A 23,703-nucleotide genomic window follows, 5' to 3' on the forward strand; every position below is an offset into this window, starting at 1 on the left:
CCCCTCTCCCAGTAGCTATGGTTTTGGTTCCACGTGACACGGAGATCCAGTTTAACCACTTGCTGCCACCATCTCATTCTCCCTTCCCCATTACTCACCCTGTCCTGCTTCTGGCCATGCAGTGCCACCGCATAGTTTGCACTGGCCCCAACACTTGTTGAATAACTCCATGAGTCAATTTAACTTATTAATCTGGCTGAAAACCTCCTCAGAAGAAGTCTCGGATAGTTTTCTGACAGGCATAGTTAGATCATGGACAGATCTGAGATGTTCCAGAGCCAGTAGGAGGGAAGGTAGATAGAATTCAATGGCCAAGACCAGGGAGGGTAGAAGAATTTAGTCTTCTGGTACATGAACTCTTAACAAACAAGCTAATAGTGACACAAATTCTTAACCTTAATAGTGGCAAGTACATGAAGCCTTAAATGGGCAGCTATATCCAAATCCTACTAGTCCCCCAGAAAATTTATCTTTACCTCTGCTCATTAGAAACTGGCATGAGCATAAGATGTGATCACTGATAATTTTAAATTCAAGGTCTCAGAAACATGTTACAGTAATTTCCAAAACTTGTATCCAATTTATCAATTCATTTATTCATTTTAATTTAATATTTCCTGGTTTTGTATCATGACCTGAGATAGCAGAGGTTCCCCGTTTACCTTTCTAGACCATCACTTTTACTTTGTTCTTCTTATTCTCATCACATCCTCATCTCATACCTTTGGAGACAAAGGTTCACTAGAACTGCAGGATTGCACAGAGCACCTTCACACAGTATTCAAACGAGCACACATGCCTAATTTATATAAGGGAAGCATAATATATGTAGTGTTTACCATTTGGCTCCTTACCCAGTGTTAAGTTCTATTAGATTTTTGGACAGAAGCTGTTCAGTGAACGATTTCACTGAGCGGCCTAGACTGATGCATCAGTCTTCCCTGACTTAGTCCTTTACAACTTCATAAAGTCAGCAAATAGTTTTGCTTTCTCTCACTATTCTTCACCTTGCTTTTATTGACATTAAGCCTAAAAGCTTCCACTGGACTCACCCCACTCAAATTATTTGACTTAATAGGAATTCTGCGAAATCCTCCTTGGTTGTGATCAACCAAACCAACTCACCTCATCATGTTTCCTGTTTCCCAAACAGCTAAAAGGTTTTCAAGCATGCAGAGTACCATCTAACCTTAGGTCACTACGTGTTTCGTTATTAACAAAAATTATTTCTTTAAATCTACTTTTTGTTTACAGTCAGCTTTTGATGCATGACAATGCTCGGCTACTCAACCCAAGACCTTTTAAAGTAATTTTAATGAAGAAACGTTGAGAAATTTTGTTAGTTTGGCCTTACCATATTGAAATCCTTTAAGTGTTTTGTTATCCTAGTTTTAAACTGTTTCACACAATTTTCTATGACACAAGCCATAATACCGCGGATCAAATCACACATTTTAACAACGTATGTATATTTCTTCTCAAATAATAAGTAGTAAGAGACAGTGCACATATTTATCAGCACATTATCTCTTCATACTCATGCTACTCACCACCTCTTACAAATCCATGATTTGAGTGTGGTGCCACAGCACCCATTTTTATTTTATTTTTTTAAAGCAATCCAGTCTTCGGCAGTATCTAGTCTTTATTACTGGAAAGATTTGGAACGGGATTCTTTCCAACTTTCCTGCCAGAGTCTAACAATTGTTTAAGTACTCTAAAGAAGGTTCATAAATTAAAACACTGAAAGTCGTATAAGTTCTCAGAAACTTTGCTTCCACAGATATAGATACATAACAAAAGAGTATTTGCAGAGGGACTAAAAAGAGCCTATTCTTTAAACATTCGAATGATAATTCAAGACATTATCAGTTAGAAGCATTTCATTAAATAGTCCTTTTCCCCTAGGTATACTAGCAAGTGTTATATATGGCTGGGGCAAACGCAAAAAATTCTTAAAAGCATATTCCCCACGGTGAAGGACTTTCTATTTCCATATGAAGTTTCCCAAGTACTTTGATAATAGCCTCCAGATGTGAGAGAGAGGATTCTTTATAACCAGCTCACTGCTGTGTGATAATTCATTTCCTCTTCCAAAGAGAAGATGGTGCTGGACAAGAACAACAATGGCATTTTCATTTCTACTGTGAATTGACTATACGGATTCATTTTCAAGTGAGTATTTAGGCTCAGTTCCCACAACAAAATCATGTGTTGCGAGTTTCACATTAAAACACAACTAGAGGACTATGCTTCCAGCAATACTGATGTTTTAAAGACTATATCCATGTCCATTTCTACACCACGGTGCAGGTGCATCCCGTGGTACATCATACAGTCTTCCTGACTCAGTCATCCAGAAGTAGGGGGTGTATAAAGCACATCATGCTCTCTTTCCTGCTTGTGTTTCAACACAACCAATAAATGAGACCAAAAAAAGGTATTTTTTTCCTAAGAAAATACAGTTTTTCTTTTTCAGCAACCTTGTAAATTGTGGCGAGTTGAACACTTGCTATACCTAGTGAAGCAGAAAACCATGCAAAATATTTGTACCTTGATCTTTAGCTCTGACTGCACAGTCTGCGACAGTAAGAGAAGAAAGAAATTAAAATTTCTTTCATAGAACTCATTCAGTGACTGGCAATTACACATAATACCATCATACTCAGCAGCACAAGAAGGTATCAAGGTGAACAAGAAAATACTCTTCAGCCATGGCATTAATTTTCTGGTTTCTTTAGGAGCCAGCTTCCACTGAGCTTTAGGACTGAACATTAGAAGGCAAATCATGTGAAACCCTAGAGCAAACCCATATCTAGTGATAAAACTGCACTGAAGAATTTTGTCTGTGTGCCTCTCATCTACTGGAGCCTTAACACAGGACTGTCATATTAACGACGATTATCTAGAATGCAGAAGATGTGGGTTTCCATTCCCATGTGAAAGGCTGGACAAAAATCAGAACTGTGAAACTGTAAAAAGTTTTGATATTTCACAATGAAAACTAATACTACCAACCAGCAACAACAACAAACCCCCCCTAACCAACAGCACATCAAACCAGAACCTGCTCCCCAGAAGGCACTGGCTGACATGGACATTCCTGTTCATCTCACTGCAGCAAACTTCAGCCAGCAGCTGGTGGGGTACCAGCTACTGCACCTACCAAACCAGACACTCTTTTGCAAAGAACTTCTGTTCAGACAAATTAGCCTTCTCCAATGAAGCACTATTTTACCAGAAAATTTTGCTACCTGTTGAGCACTATTATCTATATCATTAACAAAAAAAAAAGTTTTCTCCTTAGGCAGCTACTAAGGTCAAAAGTAGGGTACTCTAGAATGGACTGAAGGCAAAATGCAGAAATTTGCTTACTCTGTGTGTGGATGGCAGTCTCATTTTATTTTTAAGTAGCCCCATTAAAAACAAAGTTTCTGGAAATTCTTAAAGCACAGGAAAAAATTGGTGCGTGAAAAATTAGACCTGAAACATATCTGGAGTGGTTTCCTGGCTATAAGTCTTATTTAATTCTTTAATAAGGAGGAAGAAAATTATGCATAATTGGTGCATGGAAAGTATTGTATTGGTAGAACTCATTTAATAAGTTTAAATTATTTTACTCTGAATAATGACAAGTATCCCTAGTAATAAAGACTGATTTCTGATACATGTTAAAAGAGTAAAAAAAATATTTTAAAGACATTTTCCATTTTAAAAATTTTCTTTAAAACGGGATGGGAGACTAAAGGAAAAATAAAAGGCACCAATATTGCTGATATAAGGATCTGAAGTCAAATCCACAGTGCTCAGCAACAGGATGATGCTAAAGACATACTGATTACATGTAGGATATTCAGTTTCTGAGAAATAAGCCTGGAAAATTAATATGACAAGCCTATGTATTTTATTATAATGTAGGTAGCAAAGAATAATATGAAAAGTCTTCAATAATTTCAACATGTAATATTACCATCATAATTGCCAATATTAGAAGTGTGGAAAAATTTCAAATTGAATATATTATTTACAAAAAGCATTTTGGAGGACTTTACATGACAGTATTTAAAATGTTATTTTTAATGATTTTACTGTTCATTTTGCAATACAGTATTTCACACAAGAATTTACACTTTTCCATTTTGGGTACGGGAGTGAGGTACATTTGTATGCCTGAGGAAAAAGTGAAAAAGAAAAAGGAAAATGCAAAGGCAGGAGACTGAGGAAAAGAAAGGAAGATAGAAAAAAAACCCAGTTTTTGCTATTCATGTCTCTATCACATATCTGGGGGTTTTTTTTGTTGTTGGATCTTGATGTTTACACCCAATCACCAGTCACAGGACTATGTTTTCACTTGGTTCTAACTTTGCTAAACATTTTAATAATATTTTCAAGCCATATAGCTATGTTGAGCTGATCAAAAATTATCCCCCATCCAAAATAAGTATTCTATTTCCAAAACCTAAAAAAAAGACTTTTTGCCTAATTAAAGAAAGAAAAATCAAATGACTGCTTTTACAGAACTCTACTATACCCTTCTGGATTAGCAATACTATTTTAGAGGATAACATGTCACCTCCCAGAGTTGTGGTGGTTTTGTTGATTTTCTGCAATTATTTAATTTTGGGCTAATAAAGTCTTGTCTGGGAATTCTTCACTAATATTTTGAGAGCTTTAAGTAACTCCTGATTTCCTCTGCAAGAGTTCTGCAACTATTTTGCCTATCAGTTCCATCAAATTCTTGCCTTGCGGATAGCTAGAATATGCCCATAACTGCTGTACCTGTCCCTCAACATTCCTCATATGTAATCGCACAGTTTTATAGCTACTGATTTTGCCAAGATAAGAAGCAGGCAAGATATCAGATATAAAGTGTTATTGCAAAGATTTTGTTTCTTTTTTTAAAGAATGTTTTGAAAACATGTCTGACTTTTTTTAAGAAGTTCCAATAAGGCGCCTTCTTGTACTAAAATTTTCTTAGTGAAATATGTAAAGATGACTGATGTCCCAAAAATCATAGAAAGCACTGAAATTTCCTTTCTTTGCTAAAAACAGACTTCAGGTGAAGACTTCACGGTATGACCATTCCCACTACAGACATCAGGCACCCACCATTAGACGGATTCCCCAGACTGTTCTTGGTGAATCTACTGACATGACCTGCATTGTGCAGCGTTTTCCCATTTTAACCTCTACATTCACTTCTGCTTTATTTTGAAGCTCTCCAATTAGTAAAACAATTTCATTATCTAAGAAAAAATATGGGATTTTCTGAAAGAAAAAAAAAAATCATATAACTATGCAAGGAAGAACTCAAATTAGGCAGACTTCTCAAAGTTAAAGGCTGAAAAGTCATTGTATACAATTTTTATTAAAAAATACACTATTTATATATTTAATTTATATATTTAAATACACTATTTAAGTTCAGTGTCAGAATTAACCATGCTGAATTTAAATTAAAATAACATTTCACTAAACTACGTTGCTGAAATCAGCAACCTGCAAGTACTAAATATTATTCAAATAGCTGCCAGCAACATTCTCATAAAGAATGCCTAAAACAGGAATCACAGAAAATTTTTAAAGGTCCAACATACTTAAAAAAGCACTTGAGGCATAGTAGTTCTGTATTTGCAAAACGCTTTGTCATGTTCATCCAGAAAAATCACTTATCCTCCCTGTGACAAAATTTGAGAAATTTCAACCCCAAAAGTACAAAACAACATAAGAGTCAATCCACTTCTTGAGGTTATGCCCCTAGAATTGCTTTAACACCCATTTTAACACTTTATTAGAAATAAAGTATTTTGTTACCCACTAAATTTTACAGTTTCTGAGAGTCTCATAGTACAGTTATTTAAACTTATTCAATAAATTCTACCAATACAACAGTACCACTGTCTCAAGACAGTGCATACGCTGCAGCAGTGAGTAACTTTTGCCTTTACTTGAAATAGCTGGAAGATGCAGCTGATTCCCTTTACAAGATCAGACACCTGAAACAATACTAACCTGTACCCCAAGCATGAACATAAATTTGGTACCCATTGGCAGAGGATTTGGTCATTTTACAAATGTCTGCATCTGTGACAAAGAGACAGTGCCAAAGAGAAATCTGAGAAGCTTACAGAGAAGGCAGCACGCCTTGGCCTAAAAAATTATGATTGCCCAGAACACGTAAGAAAGCGCACACTTCATCAAGAGTACTGGACTGAAGTGGCCTGAAGCCACAAGCAAAAATAATGCCTTGTTTTTTAAAAATGATCTTTGTTTGTGTTTCTCTGACTCAAAAATTGAACAGACTCAACTTTACTTGCTCAGCTGCAGTGACCTCAGAACAGTAGTCCACATGCACATGCTGGAGATTTAAAAAGCAGCTAAAACATAAAAAATATTATAAAAAAACAATGATTGGCAAAATGGAAAAAAAGGAGGGGAAATGTTACCTGTAATAGAACACAACAGATCTCTCTCACATACAAACTCTGCAGAAGAATGACAGCTAGTTGACCAGGTGACTGTCAAAATAAACCACTTGATTTTTCTTAAGCATACATGAGACACTATGTAAGCACAAAATTTAACTTTTCTTATCTAAAAAACATTCTAGACTGTACAGTTATTGCCTTCAGGCCCTGAATCCCATATAAAGTTCTTATGTATGTCTTAAGCTTGCATATACAAGACTTAAAATACATGAAGTTCCATCGCTTTTACTCTTCAAAAGCCAAAACAGAATGAAACTGAGTTTCATTCATGTTCTGCAGGTTGTTTTTCTGTTTTTTTGTGTGTTTTAATTTTTTTTTTAAATAACCCTCGTGATCGTAGCATACTGAAACAGTTTACAACAAAAAACCCCCACAACTGTGGAATGTATCTTGCTACATTTGTTTTCTCACCTTTCTGTCCTAAGAAGAAAAATGTAATAGTGCAATATTTTATTCCGATTGAATTAGTGCTGTTGGGTTTTTTGTTTTGTTTGTTTTTAATTTTAAATCAAAATATTCCACAATGCAGCTTCATAGCGAGAAAGGAAGACTTCAGAAGTGCACTCTGGCCTACAGATTGTGGAGGTTTGCAACAGCCTTCAATAGCTGCAGGAGTTTATTGAACATCCTAAAAATGCTGTTGGCTAAGATTTATGATTGGGAAACAAGAAGCTGTCAACTATAATCTTTAGTGCCTAAAACTCGGGCATTAAGCTGAAGCCATTTGCCACCTTAAAGAAAAGGGCCGAGACCTGATATTTGCCTATGAATTTTATGGGAAATTAGCATAGGAGGAGACAACAACAACTTCCTGCCCAAGTAACATATTGAAGAAAATGCTTCAGTATTTATATTAAATAGTCCTAAAATACTGATACATTCATGATGAGATTAATCACAGAATTCTGTTCCCGATGTTGAGAGTAGAGTAAATAACTGTAATCTGGAATCTGAAATTCCTAGCCAAGTAGAGAGGCCAGAAGGTGTTACTCCCAGATGCTACTATTGGCAGTTTCCTCACTAGTGGTACTGCCCTGTACTAAGGAGCAAAAAGAAGTAAGTACTACAGGGAAACATCCAGCAAAGGAAACTGAAGGATGGAGAAAAATGCTTTCTGCTGCCTGCTTGAAACCACTGCCTTGCTCAGCTTCAACTTTAAGCTCTGCCTTTTGCCAGAGCTCTGCTCACACACAGGATTATCTTGATAGTGGCAAAATCATAGGGGTAACATACAAATCAGGTAGTGGCCATCTGCATATGGTTGACACTGTCTGCAACATTTGTTTTGAATTTGCTTAGGAGCTGCTTTCAGATGTCAAAAGGAGGACTTCAGAAGACAGTTGATTCTTGTGAGAGTCAGGTACTGAGAGGCCAAGTGGTAGAAAAGTAGTTTTCCATCACTGAATATGCTCTTCCAACTTAAGCATTTTGTATCCTGTATGCTTATCACTCCTCTTGGGTGAGAAAGCAGTATCTCCTAGTCAGCAATTTCAGAGAAGCCCAGGAAAACCAGAGCATCTTCCCCCTTCATTTTCAATATGACAGTTTTGCATGCATTCTGGTCTGAATTAAGACAGCACAAAGTCAGTTTATAGTAAAATTGATATTAGCCTCCATCTAGCTTCCCTTTGCAACATGATTATTATCTAGAGTCAATGTACCCAGGTTTCTTTGTGCTGGTCAAGCCTCTGAACATTTGATCCATTGGTCATGAATGGTATCAGTTACAATTTTTTTTATGTATCATCAAAGACTTGAAAAGTAATTAGAGATTTTGAATCAAGACTCACTTAAGGTCTCCAGCATTTATTTACAAACAAAAAGACTGAACCCCAGGAAACCCAATATACTACTGACTGGTTAATATATCCAAATCATATCCACACATTTATTTCTTATGCATTATTTTGAAGCTTTCTGAATTGAAGATTACAAATAAAGATTTGCTTTAATAATAATACAAAATGAAACAACTAAAACCAACAAGCCAAACCCACTCAGTAACACGAGATGAAATAAAATTATGTCAAAGTGAGAATTTGTATAATCAAAATTATCCACACAACTTCATCCAACAGTTTCTGGCAACATTCCCACACAGCTATTTTCATAGAAGTTTCCATATACAAACAAATTACTACTAGAAAGGAGGGCAAAATTCAGTTCTAAGGTTGGCTAAAGTTTGGCAACTACAGAATTTCAATGCATACACCACCACAAAAGTGCAAGCTCTTTGTAAACACGGTCTCTTCAAAGAATAAACAAAATTATGTTCAAACATTTTTCAACAGCAGCCAGATTTTTGGCCTATCAAGGAGTCCTTACAATATATTCTGCCCAGCTCTCAGGCCCTGAAGTGTAAGAAATATGAGTTAAATGAGTAACATTTAAAGAAGAAAGATTTTCACTTTCTATGAATAATTCTGGAAGAGCTTCATGAGCAACAGTAAACTCGTGGTCTGACCCTGCTATGAGCCCTGTGGAGTGTTAATAATACTGGCTTTGGGATGACACAAAAAAAGATTCTACTACTTGCATTTTATCAGTTCATGCTTGGGGGGGAGAAAGCTATTTATGGTGCCTATCTGCTGGGTAGTACTTTTTTAATGTGTCATTATCTGGAAATAGAAGATTCATTTCTGTATATGTGTATGTATGCGCACACATATTCCCCTACAGACAGATAGACATCCTGTAAGTTAGCGCAGGTCTTTGTTTAAAGAACAATCAACTACAGCAGGCGGGGGGGGGGGGGGGGGGGGGTGGAATATGAGGAATGAGAGCTGGCATGAAGACAAATCTGTTTGCAAGCACTGGCCTGTACCGCCTACTCTAGTTCAAGTCACAGCACAAGACTCAGTAGTTTGGACTGCAGAACAGGAAAAGACCAGTCAAAACATCAAAGAACACATCTCAATCATAATACTGGTACAGAACTGTGAGCCATCGGGCTCAGAGAAGCCTGAAAAACACTGAAACCTCAAATTCTTTCTTTTGTACAAACTGGAAAGACACTAAGAGGAAAAAAGAGGAAACCAAACATTTCTAGAGAAAGGAGAAGTGTGTGTAAGTACCTCTCACTAAATATTACCACACCAATTCTGAATTCCAATATAAAATAAATTTATTTTGAAAGCAATCGTATTACTATGAATGGTATGATCTATTATAGCAGCCAGTCAGCTAAAACATTAGAAAATTCATCATGGATTCCACAACATTCACATTAGTTCAAAATTACTGGCACCAGCACAATCCACACATTTGCGTATAAACACGGCACTGATTTCAATTGTTTCCAACCAGAGAACATTCTCCTCTGTATCTTAGTTTCTTTTTCAGACATGGAAGTGCATCATTCGCTGCACTTGCATTTGCAGCTCTCCGAAACAAGAGACACACTTCATTTTGTATATAGATACTGTCTCACCAAATTCGGGGGTGGGGTGGGGGGTATTTGTAGAATTTCTTAGGGTGCAGTTTTACAGCAGTGTAAGTCAACCCAAATCTGTCAGACCTGTCCCTCAATTACGCCAGCATGCATGCAACTAGTGAGTGACACTACTGAAAAATCCCTTTTCCTGGCCAGGTTACTTTTCAGATAGATCTGCTTCTTGAACCAGCTCACTGCATGGCTGCAAAAACACACAGGGGAGGGTGGGACTGCTTCAGCCCAATCTTAGGGTGCAGTTTAATGAATCTTTGAGTTGATTTAATAAGGTCAAACCCAACGAACACAGTGTTCCAAATTAAGCTGTCACTGCGAGTAACAGTTCTGCCACCCCAAGATTGTCATACAGCTTCTGCCAGAACAAGGAGGGGGTAGTAGGTGACTGCTTAAGTCACACTGATCCAAATGAAAACTAACCTGGAAAAAAAAAAAAAAAAAGAAAGAAAGTGTTTTTGAATAGGATCACTTCCACAATCCAGTATCCTGCAGGCCACAGACACACCTGGGTTGGCGTGTGGAAAAGGATGGCCCACAAGCAAGAAAGAGTACTTCACCGGCTCAAAGTGCTGGCTTTGGTGTTTGTGCTTCCACACATTCCAGTAGAGTGAAGCACACCAGGGTTTGATTCAGGGCAATCCTCCAGCTACTGGTGTAGCAACTCCATCCTTTCCAACTATACTACTTTCCCCCTCCTCGCCTACAGTCAGTATGCGCTTCTTTTTTTTTTTTTTTTTTCTCCTCTTACTCTTCACAAACTTGATTTGTTTCTATGACTTTGAGAGTGCTGCTGACTCAAATAAGGCAAACGACTTTGAATCGTTATTCTCCCTGAACAGCAATGGCAGCAGTGGTGAAGATGAGTAACTGTTTCCTTCAGTAGCAGCGTCAACTTAAGAGTACTCCAAGTAGTCAGGTACAACAGTGTCAGGATGACAAGCTTCCAAAACACAATTCTGGCACTCTGTAAAGAAGACTTGCATTATTTTTAGATAAACTAACTTGCTTTTGACTGTATTAAATACCCGCTATGCAGGTCAGCTCAGATTACTAAGCTGACTCGCAATACTCTGCGGAACTAACCTGTCATTACTTCACCTTCCTGATGAAATTATTTTTGCCCACAGTTTTGTTTTCGAGCAGAAGATTGATAAAGATGATGAAAAGCAGTGGGAAAACCCTCAACAAATCCTCTAAAAATGCTAGCAATTAATATTTTCCTCATTTATAAAATTTTGAGGTCATCGGCTAGTTTTAAAATTGATTTTATGGGGATGTTGCATGATGCCAGGCTTTTAACCAAAGGGTTGACAGGTGTTAAATCAGATAGTATACAGAAACTTAACTCATCACAGCCCACATACAGACTGAAGTCAGAGTGACTCTGAAGAGTCTCAAGACGGTGTGAATTAGGGCACAGCTCCACAGTACCATTTCTCAGGAGGCAGAGCCGGTGTAAGAGTCCTTGAAGATGTCTCTCAAACCAACTTCATTGCTAGATAAAATGGAGAACTCCATCCTCACAGATGTATATGGGTATCAGAAACCAATTTTAGCATCAGAAACGGAGTGGCACACAGAGCTACAGCTCTAGGGTGAGTATGCTTTAATCTACATAACAAATCCAACTCAGTCAGAATGCTCCAATTTGCACAAGAACCTAAATTAAGAACAGGAAAAGATATCGAAATGAAACAAAATTAAATGGCACTTTTTACTTTGTAATCTGACTGAATGTGTTTTAACCTTTAAAGGGAAACAAGGCTAGGACTGAAAGAGCATTAACTTTGGAAAACATTACATGCCACCCCCGCTTTCCCAGCTGACGTTTAGAAACATAGCCTTTAACTTGGTTTTCACTCCCAGTTCAAAGGGATTTTTTTTTAACAACTTATTAGGTTTTCTACTGACCTACTTCCAGTTGTACCAACGCATATATATTCTACAAAGATATAGTTTTAGTACTTGGTGAACCCTCCCATTTCCTAAAGCAAAATTCTCATGATTTTACAGCAGTCTAGACTACTAATTCCAACTGGGACAAAGCTGAAATCTTATTTCCAGATTTCCCAATTTCCCTTAGGCTGCAAAGTTATGCCTACTTTCATATTCTACATACATTTTCTAAGAAAAAATGTCACTAACAGCTCACAAATGCAACTCCTAGACCTTCATTTACTGACTTCACACAAGCAAAAATAGTACTTCTTTTCTTGCCACTGGAATTTTACTGGCGATAGCAGAAGTGGGAGCTTTAGAGAGACGGATTAGAAGTTTTTCAGAAATAGTGACACATGCTAACTACATTTACAAAGGATGACTGAATGAGGTATTTAAACAAACATGTATTTTCAGCAAAAAGCTTTAAAGTTGCCTTGCATTTCTTTGTTTTGCTTTGTAAGTGAATGAATGTTAACTCTGCAGCAATTCAGTGCTGAGAAAGAACCACCTGTCAAAAACCAAACACATAGGGTAACCTTTTCCACTTCCCCCCGGAATGCTGAGTTCTGTTTCTACCATCGAAAGTAAGTACTGAGTTTACTTTATTTCATTCTTGTTACTGCAACAGCTTAAGAATTAAACTTCACTTATCCTACAATACATTGCGCCATTGCACGAACAAAGGAGCATAATTTCTGAATGATTCCTCTTCACTGTTTCATGCAAACGAAGCTTTTGAAGGAAAATTGTATCGTTTCTAACTGGCTAGGGCATCAGGACTAAAGCCCACAGAAAGGCACTGCAGTCAGTGAGAGTTAAGTGACTGAGTATCAGGTTTTACTCTTCTAAATCACAAGAAAAGAACAATTTTTATATATCTCAAAATTTAAATTTCAAATAATTCCCTACTAAATTATGACTATGGCTTGATTAAATTTCAATAATGAGTTTATTATGGAGAACCATTACTGCATTTTGGATAATTAAGTACATGCATACATTTTCAAATAGTAACAGAAGAACACAGTTAAAACACAAAATGATATTAAAATAACAAGATTTACCCTACTTCAACTACTCTATCTGAAGGTAGAGTAAAAATTTTAAGGGGAAATATCCAACAGCATTTTCCTTTCATTAAATTGGTAACACAAGTAAAGTCAATCAGTTTATTTTTTTCAAGGAACAACTTATTTTAACAAGCTTCTTTTCACATCGACACTATGGCATCATCATAAGGCTCAAACTGCAAATTTTCTTTATATTAAGCACTTCCTAATAAACAGAACAATTATGTAAGAAAAATACTATAGAAAACATTAACTAAAGAACTTAGTAATTGTCTTTTGAGATTTTTAGCTACTTTTGAGTGGTTTGGTTTTGCTTTTCATTTTTGCTTTACCCTTTCTGTAATAGCATATTGCATAAGCAATTTTCATCAAGATGATCAAGGAATGCAGGTATCAGTTGTTAAAAAATACCGCTTTAAGTTAAAAAAATTAGTAGTATTTTCAAATACTGCGCACAGCCTGTGGGTTAAGAGAGTATTAAAAAGTTTTTGTGCTTTATCTTAACTGTTTACCTCCTTTACTGCTGCTATCATGAGTTTTATCATGAGCAGCAAAATTAACAATGGGTGGTTTCCAACAGATCTGTTTCCCATCACTCTCCTCCGAGAGGGCTGCCAACTCACTCCCTTCTGCATCCCTCACTCTCATCCTCCTGCACTACCTGCCCACTCCCCTCTGAGTGCCGTGCCTGGAGAGCTGGGGAAGGGGCAGCAGATCCCCTACAACATCTGAAACACCCATGTGGAGAATTAGTTGAATTTATTCTAGCTAGCACACGGGCTGCTGCCTTTTGAAACATTTAACAGTGCAGGTCCGTTTTCCTTTGTACAAACAGAATTCGGATGTCTCTATTCTGCTCAGCACCAATTAGACAAATCTTGCATCTCTGAAACCTTTGCCCAACTGCCAGCAAGTTTTGAACTAATGTAACTTCAGGGAAGATCAGTAACAAAAAAATTAGACTGGCCAATCAGATAAAAACCTCATTTCATTAGAAAAGCAAGCTAAAAACATTTGTCCAGACAAAGCACTATCACATATACAAAGTAAACTGAAAAAACAGAAATATGTTTTCTTTCAATTTTTGAGAGACTAATTCTCGGACACTTATTACTGTAATTTTAAGATTTCATAACAAGTACAAGTTTGAAGTTATTCTTTCAATGGTCTCTCATGTTAGATGCAGTGATAAAAATAGTTTAAAGATCAGTAGTTACACAATATTAAAAAAATATTGTAAACCTGCAGATCTCAAGCTATTCCCTGATGGTCAATCAGGTTATTTTCATAAAGAGCCATAAGAAAGACAGAGACTACAATTGCAGAGGAAAGGGAATTCTTTAATGACTGCAAGCAAATGCTAATACTACTAAACACTAACATAACTACTTTTTTTTTAAGCATGTGCATTTTTCAGGTGCTGCAGCCAGCAAAGAAGGGGGTGGGGTAAAACTCCAGAAATACTTGATTTCTCCAGACTCCTTTTAAAATATTCTTTCTCCTTCTCTTTCATCTTCAATGTCTGTTTCAGTTCAAAAAATTATTTGTAAATAGAAAAGACATATGTCTCTCTAATGCTTACGAATTTATTTTGCCAGTACAAAACTTTTTCTCTGCTTCAAAAGTTTGGAAAGTTTTGATAAATCTCCTGGAGACAGATGTCATAATTTCTACCATAAGGTATTAAAATACAACACTAAAAACATAATATAAGGCCTAAAATTGCTAATGACTACACCAAATAGTGTTTCAGCAAAAGATGACAGGCTCTATTCATGGAAGACAATAGAGTACCATTAAGATTAGGTAATATTACTGAACAACTAGAAAGAAATAGGAACTCACTTGAGAATAACTAAGACATTAAAAAGGCTGACCAGTCTTCACAGTAATTTGAATGGATTTTTCCCCCACTGTGGCTGCAAAACTGATCCTAACACTGCAAGCTCTGACATCGCCATCAGATAAGTACCTATCATCTGTCTCACATAAATAAAACATATGTTTAGGATATCCCGTGTTACCTAGGTACCACGACGTTTTCAACCTTCTTTTCTAAGCAGGAACATACTTTCTGCCAATTTTAGCTTTGTTTACCTTTAGCAGTACTTCATCATGCTTAAGACATCTTTGCAACAGCCAAATTCTGATGTCAGCACAGCAGTGGGAATACAGTTCATTAGTTTACTGCAGCTGCAGAGCCAGCAAACACACATTGCTTTGAGTGACACCAATAATAAGCATGTGTTTTAGATTTCTAGGTAACAATGGTGATTAAGAAGATATTGCAGTCTGGAAAAATTTCATATACGAAGAATTTTTAACATAGATTGGGGACTAGACAAAAGTTTGGTTTCTTTAACTACCAAAATGGCTATAATACGTACTGTGAACAAATGATCTGCTAATTATTTTGTTTTTCAACAAGTTGTTTAAGTTGTTTTTCTTTTTGGTAGCAAAAGATGCACATAGGCATTAAGCAGACAAAATAATATGAATTGATTCAAGTAGACAAGGAAGAAATGTAACCTCAGATGGTGTTTGATTTCCCTTCCTATCAATCATCTCCATATTACTGTCTGCAAACCAAGCGATAATTTTTCTTTCACTTCATAGCGCTGTTGTGAGATTAACACTTTGTTTATGAGTCTTTGAGCATAGCTAAGGCTCTTGCTGTTTTACAAACTTATGCATACAAACTCCTCATAAGAATGCAGTGATGTGTCAAGGATTTTGTATCCAAACTTTATTTAAAATATTTGAATACACAAGAAGTCTCCCACATTATACCATAAAAATACATACTGACAGGCACACCTACCTAAAGTAAGTGATTTATATGATTAAAGCATGTCGCTTGTACTAAATACAACATCAGTTCAGCTCTGCTCTGCCGCAACCTTCCAGTATAACCCTAAGAAATATTTAACCTTCAACAATTTTTTGTTTCAATTTCAATGAATGTTCTTTCTTCAGGAGAGGGGGGCAAAACCAGAAATTCCTAACTTACTATCTGTCATTCGTTATTTTGTATGCTTTGTACGCTTTTATCACAACAACTCTTATTCATCTCTTTTCCAAGGTAAACAATCCTATACTTCTCAAACCTCTAGTCAGTCTCCTCAATCCTAATGTTAATACGGTATTTGGTAAGTACATACCTTTTTTTTTCCTTCTCCTCCTTTAAAAAAAAAAAAAAACCCAACCAAAAAACCCCCAACCAAAAACTTGAAGCCATTACTTCGTTCAGTCCACAGAAAGGACTTGCTCTGGAGTTAATCAAGGCTGTTTGGTAGAGGAGCATATTGCCCAAAGGCCACCTTTCTTATTTATTGAAGCTGGAAGACTATAACTGAAGGAAAATAGTGCAGGAAAGGAATATTCTATGCCATGTTTTAAAACGGTTAAGCCTGAAGACTTGCATGCTAGCCTCCCACCTATTACAAAGTTTCTATACAATGCCTGTTAAACAGCCTATAACAAAGTTTTCACAGAAAACATTTGTCATTTTCTGGGTTCTTAAGCAGAGATGATGAGGCCTGGTTTACAGAAGTGCTAGGCACTTAGAAACGTAACTGAAATCAAAGGAACTTGTGGTCTGAACATGTAAAGTGCAACAGAATGCACAGTCACTTCAGAACTCACATTTTAGAAATGCCAAATCAGGCACATGAAGCCAGCTTGTCTTTCTTGTGTTTGGGTTTGGTTTTTTTCCTTTCAGTAGCTCTTCAGTTCCCCATCTTTTAAACTGTGATTAACATCATGTCCTCACCTCACAAAAAAGCATTAGCACAAGAATAAAATTAATAATTCTTTGAGGTTTATAACAGAATAAATGAGGGCATAAGGATTTCTTAACTAGTCTGTCCATTTTGGTGGTCAATCATCAGAAGTTATCATTCCTAATTCAGCAACCTCGATTTTTCCTCCTTTCAAATTGGGGCTTCTTTTCTTTCACAATATATTTATCTTCTTGTTGCCAGGAAACCATTAGAATAATAGTGTACATGTGAAATTGCCATTAATTACTGATGCACTTGTAACAAAAGAAAATTATCAGATACAAAAACAAAGGGTCTCATCGTCCATCAGTTTGAAATTAAGTAACATCTGGGTGAACCTACATGGTCTATTTCTCTAAGGATTGATTAAATTGGGACATTTACAAAGCAAACAGCTAATATTCCATTGGAAAAAAAAATCAGAACAAGGTTTCTTCTTCTCTGACTAGTGGCCTGTCCTAGTTAATGAAAAACTTGATTGTTACAAGAGTCAAACTAATTAAAAAGATTAAACTATGAGCAAAATCAAATTAGAAATTTGGCTTTAGGCTTACGTGGCCAGCAATAGCTCAAGAACATTGCAAATTGCAGTCTGCAGTTAAATACAATTAATGGAAGTTTTAAAATTATTAGAATAATTAACTGCGGATCATTTCTGTAACCTGGCTATATGACCTCCACAAAACTACTTATAATTCTTAAATGTAAGCATGTAAGTACATGCAAGCCAGAGGTCTAAGCCATGAAAATACCCATGCCATCTAAGTCTTGCCAGCAAATAGTACTTATTAACTAATACAATACAACATACTTAATATGTATATCTTTTCCCCTCAAGCATACCAAATTCTAGTGTATGACACAATATAAAATAGATTTTCTTCTCCCAGATGACACCCCAATTTATGTTTTTTTAGTTTCCTTCAGAATAACTACCTAAGCATAGCCAGGTCAGATCAAAGGTCCATCTAACTACACAATCTCAGAGAGTGGCCATTAACTTATGCAGAAATATCAGGGTGAGTAAAGAGCAACTTTTTTTTTTTTTTCCCAGCCTACTCCAAAATATTTAAGTAGCAAAAAAGCAACCTTTCTCAATTTTAACATGATGTAACAGATGCCTAAAACACACCTGTGCATAATACGATAAATTATTAGCATTAACTATTGCTAGTGATATAAGGATAATCTTCCAAAGATAAAGACACAACAGGCCCAACTACAAAGAGGCCAACATCTAATAACCAGAGGAACATGCAGAAAGACAATGGGAAGGAGAGGGAGTGTTTGTTTCACTCTGGCACAAATACATATCAGATAACTAAGAAATGCCATGGGACAAGATAAGGAAGACTTCAAGGCACACTAGGAGTGCTAACTTCTCCAGACAATCACAAGCTAGGCCTTGGGGAGGGGTGGCAGGGGGAGAACTGGGGAGAGGGTAGAAGGGGGTGTGTGTGTAAATCAAAAGAAACTTTCACAGAAAATGCCTTGCCAGACTGTCACCATGGGAAAAAGCAACAAGACTACTGGACTCACTGAAAAACAAAAGGAGGATCACTCCCCAAAACAACAACAAAAAAACCCAACCAGAAAACAGAATACTAACCGCAGCTATGATAAAGAACTACATCACACTCAAGAAATTCTAACCTATAAAACTCTTAATTTCACAAAGACAGGTTTTTATACTGCCTTAAACCTTTGTTAAAAATCTCTATGCTGAACTAATTTATCATTCCTTTTCCTTTGGAAGGTTTCAGCAACTTCCTTTTTTTTTTTTTGGTACTTTTGTATCTTTAGTGTCTGATTAAATATGCTTTTTTTACAGATTTTATGAACTTAGCGTTGCTTACACTGATATCTGTAGGTAAAATAAAACACTGCACTATAAATGTTTTCCTTTTTTCTACAAATTTGTCATACACTTTACCAAACTGTATAGCTGTTGGTACAAAGCTGTATCTGAACTTGTCACTGTGCATTATTTCTTTTACTTAAAAAAATCTAGCAGGCGAGATAGAGGTGGGGACTTTTGCATTGTTTCTGCAAAACTATCTCAAAAGATGACATTTGCAAACTTTCATATTCAAATCAACTCTGAAGTTCCTTCAACACTCTAGGGCAGGACTGCCACAGAAAGAAGTTGCTTTTTCCCCTATGCCAGCACAAGCATTTGTGAGTTCTCACAATAAATCAGGCAAGAAAATGATTCATGCTAAAATTAACACAGGTTTGGTTTTTTTTGTTTTTTTTTTTCCCCTCCGAAGTTTTAACCCAGATCTGTTCACCCATCCATTTTGGCATGCGGCAAAACAAAATGCTTGTAGAGAGGGTACGGAACAGAGGTTGGGACAAGCAGCAGAGAGAGCCACTTCCTTCAGTGGCAGTTCTGGCTTTGCCTACAAAGGCTGTTTAAGTCAGGCTCTGAGAAACTCTACGGATTTTGGATTGATGGGGCTATTTTTAGTGTATCGACAATTAAGTACACTACTATTAATCTTATTCATAATCATGACAAGATTATGTATAAGTGACATCAAAATATTCTCTTGTGACCAAAGAAAGTTATATCTGAGATTTAATAGTTTACTAACAATATACAAGTCTGTGGAGTTTGACAAGGCAGTAAAACACAAGTCAATTCTGAAAAAATTTCAATAGTCATAGAGAAGCTTTGCAGCAAAGCAGATGCTGAGTTCCTAAAACTTCTTTCAACCTTCAGCTGTCTTACGGGAAGAAATATAATATTGCTAGTACAATTGTTCTCAACTTGTACTTAGTTGCTGGCTCGATTTTGGAACTGAAGGACTACTTGGGTGCCTTGGAATTCTTTGTTGTTTTCCACTTCTATTGCTTGGTTAAATAAAAGTTATCACCTCTCCCCACAAGCCTTACTAAATCGACAAGCATTTGACTTACAGCCCTGAAACCAATCACTATATAACTTGAATAGTTGCACTGTAAAGAGGAACATTAGCCAAAAAAAGAAAACCCAAACCAAAAAAACCCCACCCCATTTTGTAGTCAAAGTACAGTAAGCCTCAACTCTCTGCTACATGCTAGCTGCCTAGTTTGGTTAAACTTAATTGGATCTATTAAATGGACACTTGTCCCCAGCCATAGCACACCACAGTTAAAATCACTTCTTCAATAGCTGAAATTATACATCACATACTGTCCCACTCCAACGGGACCCATCAATATAATCTAACACACCAAAAACCACCTTTGACTCCATTAAGCACCTGAACTGGTGTTTCATTCGTCATACATATGCGATCCAGAGGCTTTTCCTTTCTACATCGCTCAGAAGGTACATGTTGATTTTAAAATTCTCAGTACTTCCATTTTCAGGACAGTACTAATGTTATCATACAGACATATCAAAACACTGTAAATGAACCTGGCCTACACTTTATTACCCACAACCCCAAGCAGAAGGAGGGAAAGGATAGAAAAACATTCTTTTTAAAAGTCCTTGGCACAAAAGCTGCTGCTCATGCACTCTGGGACAGGTGCCCAGAACGTCTCAAGTTCCAATAATAAGTAAAGCCTTCATTACGAGAAGAGGTCTGGACACAAAAATACAGATGTGATATCAGAAAAGTTGCTAATAAGGATACAAATTTGTAAGCTATTAAGTTGACCATGACTTCCAATAAGCTAAGAGAACAAAAATTTGCAGGAACTGACCCAAAGCCTGGTGGCCAAAACACCAAGTTACACATGCATCTTCTGTAAGAGACACACAGAGCATCTTTAGATCATATATGGCCAAGAAGGCAGCAAAAACCCTACAGTTTCAAGGATTGATTCATGCCTGAATTTATACATTCTGCTAAAGCTGGCTGTTAACTTTCCACAACTTTAAATATAACTAAACGTTATCTTTTAATTGAACAGAACTTTTTCATGCATTCCATCCCAAGCACTGCATCATCATAATATTCCACATGCCAAAGTGAATTTGTTTTTATAAATCAAGTTGACATAAAGATTTGGATTTCATAAAGATTATTTATATGTCTATACAAAAACATAAGGAAAAAAAATACTTGTTGGTTTAGTTCTAAAGTGTACAGTACTTCCGATTTTCTTGATGCTTCAGTAAAGCCAATATCTGACCAAAAAAATGCCTCAAACTCAGATTAAGCAGTACCATAAGAAAAATCTTCCTTTGTTGTTTCAGTGATGGTAGGTCCACTAGCAAAGTATTTGTTCCCATTTAAATTTAGTCTACAGTCTTGAGGTCATCTGAATTCCTTAACAGTAGTTCATAAAAAAAACGGAAAAAAAATCTGCTCTTAGCCTGAAAATTATGTCCAACACACACATATGAATTCAGCAAAACATATATGCATGACTTTGAAATTCTATTATTCCTATTATCTAGGAATAATAATAGGAATGGCAAGCTCACCATTGCAAGTTCTGCAACTGGGACAAAATAAAATACCCATTTCAATGAGCACCTCAGAATTGCACTCCTCCCCATTCCACACAGATTTTGATTCAAAGTCTCCGTCCAAACAATCAAAACTCTAGGATCTTCTCCTGTAACTGGCAATATTCCACTGGAGTTTTGAAAATACTAGGCTGGACTTGTCCATTCAGTAATTTTCAAAAGTGTAATTAAACAAGGCTCGTTTTCAAAGAAACAACTGGCATGTGCCTTGCTGCTTTAAAAGCAAAGCACAAAGCCTACATTCTCTTCACATTCATAGCCAAGACATTTTTCGGTGTACTGACTAGCCAAGACCATGATTTCTATTTTTCAATCTTAGTGGGGTCACTGTTGTGATGGGAAACAGATCATCAGATGAGAGAATATTTCCGATCTCTAAAAAATTATTACTACACCTCCACCCTGGGCATAGGACCAAACCCAGGTTACAACAACTTTCTAGTCCAAAGACCATGGCGTTAACAAACAAGCTGTGCCAATATTTGATCAATGCTCAACTTTATTCTCTATTTTCAGCATAGAGTTAAGAAATAATGCTACTGTATCACAGTAGTATTTTGTGTTTCCGGTGGAAAAAGAGATTAAAAAAAATAAAAAAAACAGAGATAAGCCTCCCAGTCCCCCAGGATGCTGTCAAGCAAGCAGAGAAGATGCTTTTGTAACAGTCCCTTTTGCTTCTGAAAATTTAGCAACTTCACCAAGCACCAGTTATACTCAATAGGAAAGAAACGATATGTATTATATGAAATTGCAAAATCTGAGGCAGGTTTTACATATGAAAACAATTTCAAAATTCCATCTACAAACTCCAGAAATTCATCTTCGCTGTTTGTGAACAGTGCTATCTTTTCAGTCAAGAATACCCTTAACTAGATCTACTTGTTCCCCCTGCTCAACTATGCTTGCTCAAAGTGCTGGAACCCACAAAAACATTCTAGCTTACCAACAAAAAATTTTCGGTAACATATCCTGCAATTATTACTTATGATTCCACTTCAGACCTCTCCCCAAAACTGTGGATGTATTTCACATACAAATTAGCAGTTTAATGTATCAACTCTGGCTTTGAGAGAACTTCGCAAGAGTACAGACACGAACTACAAAAATGACTCTTCCTCTTTTAAGGAAAAGCAATGAAGTGGTATTCCCATAAAGGTCTGCAGGCAAGAAAGAGACATTTCAACTATGACAAGGAAACAGTTCTCTAGCAGTTCTCCTTTCCCGGGATGAAATGTTTACCTTAAGAAGCAAAAGTTGCAGGGAAGGGGACGGTGGTCAGGATTGCTCACCTTTAACCGTTTAACCACCTCATCGTTGGTAATTTTGTCCGTAATCTCCTTTACTCCAGGAGGATAGTAGATGATTTTACCATCGGCAGCAGGTTTTGGTTGGGTAGCAGGGAAGTCCATCCTGGTGCTGCTGGTTATAAACTTTCCTTCTCCACAGTCCTCTACCGGCCTCTATCGGTCAGAAAACAAAAGTTCAGCAGAATGGAACCGACTTTCTAACCCTCTTTTTCCATTTCTCACCCTCAATTCGCAGAAGGCCCCGGTTATCACCCCGCCGGCTGCGCCCCCCGCCGCTGCCCCCGCCGCATCCCCCCCGCCCCGGGCGGCGCTGGAGCGAGGCCCGGCTCGCCGCCGCCGCCGCTCCCCACAACTCCGGCCCCTCCATTCCCCTCCGGCGCCTCCTTTCATTGCGGGGCTGCTCCAGCCCAACACTATTAGTTCGGAGCCGACGATTTTACAATGAAATTTCGGGCTCGATCGAAGGATGCCCCGGGGCCGAGGGCTCGTTACGGCCCGAGGCGGGGGCCGGGGGATGCAATTCCCGGCCCCGGGGGGGGGCCTTCGGAGCCGGCACACCGGCCCCGGAGCCGGGAGACGAGGCCTAAACAGTTAGGCCTCAAAACTATCAGGAGGCAGAGAAACCAACAGGAGAGGGGGAGGGAGAGAGGGAGGCGGCGGCGAGCACAAACAAAACACCCCCGCCGGCCCCCCCGCCCGGCGCCGAGCCCCCCGCCCGTCCCCCCCGCGGCGGCGGGAGCCCCCCCGGGGAGGGGGCCAGGCCACTCTCCACTTTCCATTTGTTCCCGCAACTTCACGTCCCCTCAGCCCCTCGCCCCGCAGCCCCTCCCCGCCCCGCCGCCCCGCACCCGGCCGGGCCCACAAAGAGCCCCCCACCACCACCCCCCGGCTCCGCGCACACACACCCGCCGGCCGCGGGCGACGGGGAAGGGGGGAGCGGGGACGGAGGGAAGCGGGACCCGGAGCCGCCTTTACCTCATGCAGCTCCGGAAGGTGCAGCATTGAGTAGCCTCCGTGCCGGGTGGTCCTCGCCGCTCCGCCGCCACCCCCGCCGGCCGCTGCCTTGGCTGCTCCCGCCGCCTCCCTGCTCCGCGGTGCGGCGGCGGCTCCTGCTCGGGGAGGGGTGGGGGGAGGGGGAGGCTGCTCGGTGGCGGCAGCGGCGGCGGCGGCTAGGGAGAGGGGGAGGCTCCGGCGGAGCG

The 23,703-nt window shown here is 38.3% G+C and overlaps 1 protein-coding gene across 2 annotated transcripts in view; it reads right to left on the minus strand.

The window, feature by feature from the left end:
• Positions 1 to 23,615, minus strand: part of PDS5A (PDS5 cohesin associated factor A) — an 86,301-nt gene extending 62,686 nt beyond the window's left edge. For both annotated transcript variants that reach the window (XM_076336122.1, XM_076336121.1), the window contains exons 1-2: positions 23,480 to 23,615; positions 22,487 to 22,657 (exon numbers count right to left, since the gene is read on the minus strand). In XM_076336122.1, the coding sequence (XP_076192237.1) occupies positions 22,487 to 22,657; positions 23,480 to 23,506 (198 nt within the window). In that variant the 5' untranslated portion in view covers positions 23,507 to 23,615. The remainder of the gene's footprint in view (positions 1 to 22,486; positions 22,658 to 23,479) is intronic.
• Positions 23,616 to 23,703: the final 88 nt, after the last annotated feature.

Source organism: Aptenodytes patagonicus, chromosome 4, assembly GCF_965638725.1.
Source record: "Aptenodytes patagonicus chromosome 4, bAptPat1.pri.cur, whole genome shotgun sequence".
In the NCBI taxonomy this organism is placed as follows: Eukaryota; Metazoa; Chordata; class Aves; order Sphenisciformes; family Spheniscidae; genus Aptenodytes; species Aptenodytes patagonicus.